The sequence below is a fragment of the Syzygium oleosum genome, unplaced genomic scaffold (assembly GCF_021117445.2).
Source record: "Syzygium oleosum isolate NSW1041296 unplaced genomic scaffold, Sole_v2.1 Sole_v2.21, whole genome shotgun sequence".
Taxonomy (NCBI): Eukaryota; Viridiplantae; Streptophyta; class Magnoliopsida; order Myrtales; family Myrtaceae; genus Syzygium; species Syzygium oleosum.
Genome location: NW_026607505.1, coordinates 4,462,448 through 4,469,449, shown reverse-complemented (window position 1 = coordinate 4,469,449; position 7,002 = coordinate 4,462,448). Strand labels below are relative to the sequence as shown.

Here is a 7,002-nt window from a genome sequence, read left to right as displayed (position 1 = left end):
GGTGGCTGGGGAATATTTTTTATGGTTTGAGAAAATATTCGGTGTTGTATAGTACCACGACAGCAGCTAATGTAGTGAGGATTTATCTGCTTAGATCCATTTACAAATTGACACGTGTTCATAGTACCGCGTCAACAGCTGACATGGCAAAGCTATTGCCTGTGTTTTAGAGGGAGCATACCATAAGAAAAGCACTTTGTGGGAATGGTAGCTTAAACCATTTGCAAGCTCGAAATCACTTGGGATTACCGTGTTGAGAAAACCGACTCCTTACGTGCTAATGATACTATTCTTATTGTCACCATCTTCCTAACACAAACCATATGGAAGAATAATCTCTCTGAAAGTGCCTAGGTTACGACTCATCCCGATTGAGCGAGCCTCAGTGTAAAGATCGTTTCTGTCACTTCATGTCCTTTCAAAGTAATTACATGTTCGTGTGTATGAAATTATTTGACGATAAAATTTTCATGACTAGAGTGTGGCTGCCTTACATGATCAAAGGATGTCAAGGCTCAGCGGAGACTTGAGCCCACATACTTGCACATGACAGATATCTACCAATCGTTTTTGGGTCTTCGTCAAGCCCACCGTGAAGGTTGACTTGGTCGTGACAATATATATTCAAGTCCCCAAATGGAGTAGTAAGTACTCCGAAACTCCCATTTTAGAGAGCCAAACATGGAGTCAGAGCTCTACGAAGCCGCCCTGAAAGGAAACGTACATTCTTTGCTTGATTTGCTCCGAAAAGATAAGCTGCTTCTCGATAGAATCTTGACCGGGAATCACACCGAGACTCCTCTGCACATCGCAGCCATGCTTGGACACTTGGAATTCGTGGAAGAGGTCCTAGCTCGGAAGCCCGAGCTGGCTAGAGAGCAGGATTCTCAGAGATCCACGCCTCTTCATCTCGCGGCAGCAAAAGGGTACCTTAAAGTAGTGGAAAGCTTGTTAGGAGTCAGCCCTGAAATATGTTTCGTCCGCGACAAATACAAAAGAAACCCTCTTCATGTCGCTGCCATGAAAGGGCATGTGGATGTGTTGGAAATCTTGGTTCGTGCGAGACCTGATGCAGCCCGTAGTGTCGTTGAACATGGCCAGACGATCTTGCATTTATGCGTGAAGCACAACAGACTAGAAACTTTGAAGCTTTTGATGGATATCTTGGGCGATGAGCAGTTCATCAACTCGAGGGACGAATATGACGACTCGATTTTGCATTTGGCTGCTGCAGATAGACAAACTGAGGTATGTTCATACAACCAAGCCTCTGTATTAGTCAAATTCAATGAGCTTATCAACAAAAGAGGCGGTTCTAGGATGGGAGAAAATGACACAATAGTACTTAAACTTTGACCCAATATATAATGTCATATTTTGGACTTTTAATTTATTCGACTTAGTCATTGAATAATTCATAAATGTTTGATCTAGTCCTTAAACTTTCAATTTGTTTGATCTAGTCTCTCAACTTTCCATAGGAAAGTCAAATAAGTCATTCGATACTATTTACAAGTTTTCACAATTTCACCATTACCCAAATTTTGAAATATCTTTTCGTTTCAATCAATTTCCTAAATCAACAAAATATATTTTGTTTTTTTATTATCTTTTTTTCCTTTTTTATTTTTACAAATATTAATATAGTTCCATTTAAGTGTATTTTAACTTATAATCTCTATCATAGTAAAAAGGTTAGAGTTATATTGGATGCATAATCCTTTCAACTCTAAAATAAGTATTTCCATAAGAATATTTAACAACAATAGTCTTATATTATAGATTTCTCATACTTATATTAATCTAAATCTCGTTCCTAATTTTTTAGATAGATTAGAAATTCAAGTTTTTCTGTTTCGTGTTTTCTCAATAATTTTTGTAATATCTGTAAATTAGCAAATAAAAATAGCAGGATTATCGACCTGGTACAACTTTGAATGAGGTTCTACTTTTGCTACTATAGAGATCATAAGTTAAAATATGCTTAAATAGAACTATCATAATATTTATAAATGTAAAAAAGGTGAAATTTTTTTGTTGATTTAGGAAATGGATTGAAATAAAAAAATTCTTAAATTCCAAGCAATAGTGTAATTATGAAAACATTTGACTTTTTTCACGGATAATTGAAGGACTATATTGAACAAATTGAAAGTTTAGGAACTAAATTGAAAATTGAGGAATGGGATAATTGTCTAAAAAGTACTAAATGTATTATACAATGGACAATTCAGCCAAAAACCTTTCAATTGTGACAATTTAGTCTTAAATTTTTTGACGATTTGCAAATTTAGTCCTAAATCTAAACCTATTATTTGGACAATCGGCCGAAAGGACTGTATTAGCAAATTGTCAAAAGCTTTAGAACTAAATTGGCAAATCGTCAAAATGTTTAAGACTAAATTGGCATAATTAAAAGGCTTGAGACTGAATTGGCAAATTGTCAAAAGGTTGAGTACTCAATTAGCACAATTGAAAGGTTTAAGACTGAATTGGCCATTGTATAATAAGTTTAAGATTTTTTGGACAATATTCTAATATAGGATTAATTCGAGAACTACATTGAACAAATTAAAAGTTCAAGGACGATGCACATTAGGCCATAGTTAATGGACTATTTGTGTTATTTTCCCTTCTAGGATATCTGTGTCCTAGAAATATTCGGAAGCTAAAAGGTATCCATTTATAATTCATCAAAGATTATGGGGAAAATTATCCAAAAATTCTTAAACCCGTTGCGCCAATTCAGTCCTAAACTTTTTAAGTTTGCCAATTGAGTCCAAAACCTTTTCACTTCTTGCTAATTGAGTCCATCCGGCCAATTTTGGCCGTCTGGAGCTGACGTGGATGCCGACTGTGCCAACTAACCCTGACGTGGCAATATTTTAATATTTTAACATTTTTTTCGATTTTTTTTTTATTTTCTCCCTTTTTTATTTTTTTTCTGGTCTTCTTCCCTCTGGCCGGTCGCCGGCCATTGGTTGGGCGAGGTCCAGATCGGCGAGGTTAGCCTCGCTGTCGCCTGGGTCTCCCTCGCCCAGTGACAACGAGGTCCACCTAGCCTTGGCTAGGCGAGGCTAACCTCGCAGTCGCCTGGGTCGGCCTCGCCGTCGCTTGGGTCTCCCTCGTCCAACCAAGGCAAGGCCGACCTCGCCCAAATTCGGCGAGGTCGACCTCGCCGTCACTAGGCGAGGTCAGCCTTGCTGTCGCTGGGCAGCCGGCAAGGGTGAGCTTCACTAGAGGGAAGAAGACCAGAAAAAAAAAAAAAAGGAAAGTAATATAAAAAAGGGATAATACCACCAAAAACCCAAAACTGGTACGCGTGTGATAATTTTACCTCGAACTTTTTTTTTATCACAAAAAATCTCAAACTGGTATACCTGTGATAATTTTACCCCGAACATACCACAAAAAACCCTAAACTGGTACACCTGTGACAATTTTACCCGGAACTTACCACAAAAAATCCCAAACTGGTATACATATGACAATTTTACTCTAAACTAAATTTTTAATATTATTTTTTTATTTTTTTGAATATTTATTAATTTTTTTATTTTTTCTTTTCTTTTATTTTTTCTTCATCTTCAACCTCTGGCCGGTCGCCGTACCGGCGACCGGCCAGAGACGGAAGGCGGTGAGGTTGGCCTCGCCGGCACTGGCGAGGGTGGCCCTTGCTGGCGTCGGGCGAGAGACGCCCTCGCCGGCGTCGAGCGAGGGCTGCCCTCGCCTGCGTCGGGCGAGGGCTGCCCTCGCCAGCGTCGGCCGAAGCCAGCCCTTGCCTTGGCGGGTGAGGACAGCCTCGCCCGACACCGGCGAGGGCAGCCCTCGCCCGACGCAGGCGAGGGTCGCCCGACGCCGGCGAGGGTCGCCCGACGCTGGCGAGGGTAGCCCTCGCCTGACGCTGGGCGAGGGTAGCCCTCGCCTGACGCAGGCGAGGGTCGCCCTCGCCAGATTCAGCGATTGCAACCCTCGCCTGAGTCGGGCGAGGGCCGCCCTCACCTGCGTCGGGTGAGGCCATCCCTCGCCCGACGTCGGCAAGGCGGCCCTCGCCGGCGCCGGCGAGGTCGAGACTTGCCGGCGCCGGATGGTCAAGCTCGCCAAAATGCCGGCGGGGCCGACCTCGCCGGCTTCGCCTCTGTCGGCCAGCCTGGCCCAAATGACCGGCCGTAGGTTGAAGATGAACCAAAAAAAAAGAAATTTTTTTTTTTGAAAAAATAAAAAATAATATTAAAAAATTATTAGTTCGGGGTAAATTGTCACAGGTGTACCAGTTTGGGGTTTTTCGTGATCAAAAAAATAGTTCAGGGTAAATTTATCACGGATTTACCAGTTTGGGGTTTTTTGTGATAAATTCGGGGTGAAATTGTTACAGGTGTACCGGTTTAGGGTTTTTAGTGGTAAAAAAAAAGTTCGGGGTAAAATTGTCACAGGTGTACAAGTTTAGGGTTTTTGGTGGTAAAAAAAAAGTTCGGGGTAAAATTGTCACACGCGTACTAGTTTGGGGTTTTTGGTGGTATTAACCCAAAAAAGAAAAATTCGAAAAAAATATTAAAATATTAAAAAAATTGCCACGTTAGCGTTAGCTAGCCGGCGTCCACGTCAGCTCTGGGCGGCCAAAATTGGCCAGATGGACTCAATTAGCAAACTTAAAAGGTTTAGGACTAAATTGGCAAAAGTGCAATAGATTTAGGACTTTTTAGACAATTTTCCCGAAGATTATGATATTCGGAAAAGAAGTAACTAGTCCAGATAATGAACAACAACTTTACACTTCACGCTATTTTCATGCCAATTTTATCTAGATTAGAAGGAACATTAAACTAGAGATAGCAGCAGAGATTCAACAAGTCCCTTGGGAAGGCGCCAAATAATAGTCGTAAACAATACAAGACTGAAACACTAGTACCAAAGTTAATCCTGAAATGTATGTAACTGTTGTTACTCTTCTGCAGACTATAGACTTCCTGATTAATAATGGAGTAAACCCAGACATTACGAACTCCAGAGGTTTCACAGCTTTCAGTTTATTGGCACAAGCCGAAAGTGCAGGAAGAGCCTCAGAGATTAAGCTTTCTGTTCCTCAAACTTTAGAGAAACACGACCCATCTGGACGACTAGGCTACGCAAGTAACACGGTCACCACCTTCCATCCACCTGTAGGGGAAGAGGACGAAAAGGAAAGAAAGAGAAAGTGGCAAAATAGTATGCATAAGACGCTAATGGTGGTAGCGACATTGCTAGCTACCATGTCATTCCAAGCCAGTATTTCCCCACCTGGTGGCCTTTGGCAAGACAATGTCCCAGGCCATGAAAATAATACATGGCATACTGTGGGTTATTCCAATATTACCCTTCCTGGCGGCCCTGGGCAAGACGATGTCCCAGGCAATGAAAATAATACATGGCATACTGTGGGCAAGTCCATAATGGCATATAGGTACCCGTACGGTTACAAACTTTTCTTAACATGTAACACGGTGAGCTTTGTCGCGTCGCTTAGCATCATTATACTTCTCATAAGCGGTCTTCCTCTAAAGCAGCGTCGTATCATCACGTGGATTGCAATGCTGATAATGTGGGTTGCGATAACCTTCATGGCGGCGACTTATGCCATCTCCATTTCTACAACTTATCCCATCTCCATTTCTGGCCACCAACCAGAGGAAGAACCACTAACTTTCGATGGTGCAATTACAATTGGGGTGCTAGCATGGGTTGTATTGATGGCTCTTCTTTTCCTGTGCCACGTTGTTCGCTTAATCCTGAAATTGGTACGCAAAGTCCAGAAATGGGTTCGCAAAGCCTCGACAGAACGCAAGCCGGAGGATCTTATGGTTTAGTGGTTGTATATCGCTGCAAATGTGTTGATTCTAGAAGAAGCGCCTTGAGCCCTATGAGCATGCAGGAGGAGATGCTATACAATATGTATTCTTCGGTGTGCCGATTAGACAACCAAGCTACGATGCGCTTGAGTATGCATGTGTGTGTTTGTGCTAGTGAAAACAATAAATGTTTTTAAGCGTGTTGAATTTATGTAAAAGATGAAGTTTAGATGTATGATGGATGGTTGTTTTGTTTGATTTGATTTAATTTGCGGCGGTTAGAATATGATTTAGTCGACTTAAAGTCCAAAAATCTCAGCCATGGGATCAATTTTAAAAAGGTTAATATCACGAAAAGCCCTAAACCGATGCACTTGTGACAAATTTACCCCAAACTAATTTTTTTACCACCAAAAACCCAAAACTGATACACTTGTAACAAATTTACCTTCCGTTAAATTGGATTAATACCACGAAAAATAATAAATTGATAAACCTGTGACAAACAGAGAGGTAAAACCCCAAACTAGTACATCCGTCAACTGTCACGTGTCATCTAACTCAGCAATTTAACGGAAACCAACAGAGGGTAAATTTGTCGCAGGTGTACTAGTTTGAGGATTTTGGTAGTCAAAAAATTAGTTTGGAGTAAATTTTGTCACAAATGTACCAGTTTAGGATTTTTCGTGATATTAACCCATTTTAAAAAGTGTAACCTGAACATGTTTAAGCGGTAATTTATTGACAATCAAGGAAGTTTGTTCCGGTGGAATTGTAAGTTTTACGATTAATTAAGGAAAATCATGACAATCAAAAGCATTATTACTTATGGATAAGCTGCATTTTACGAATTTGAAAAGAATGCAAGGATCATTTATGTAAATTTACTAAGGATAGGGAAAATACTAATGAAAGAGAAAGAGAAAGTTACAATGATAAGATGCAGTCCGTATTCAAGACCAGCTCACTCAGCCAAGAAGATCAGCCCGCATTCAAACTCGACGAGTCTCTCATCGATAAGCATAATATTGATAAGCTCTCATCGGCAAGTCCCTCACCGGCAAGGGTCTTATCTTTAACTACGTCACAAAGACTTTGTCATTTCTCATGCATTGGAAGCTTGCAACAAGGCACTTTGGGACAACCACAAGCATTGGAAATATTGTACTTATAATAG

The 7,002-nt window shown here is 40.9% G+C and overlaps 1 protein-coding gene across 1 annotated transcript; it reads left to right on the top strand.

The window, feature by feature from the left end:
* Window positions 1-637: 637 nt before the first annotated feature.
* On the top strand, window positions 638-6,059 carry LOC115670974 (ankyrin repeat-containing protein BDA1-like). Its single transcript, XM_030592401.2, has 2 exons — window positions 638-1,248; window positions 4,956-6,059. Exons 1-2 carry the CDS (start codon window positions 682-684, stop codon window positions 5,841-5,843), a joined length of 1,455 nt encoding a protein of 484 aa, XP_030448261.1. The 5' UTR covers window positions 638-681; the 3' UTR covers window positions 5,844-6,059.
* The last annotated feature ends 943 nt before the right edge of the window (window positions 6,060-7,002 follow it).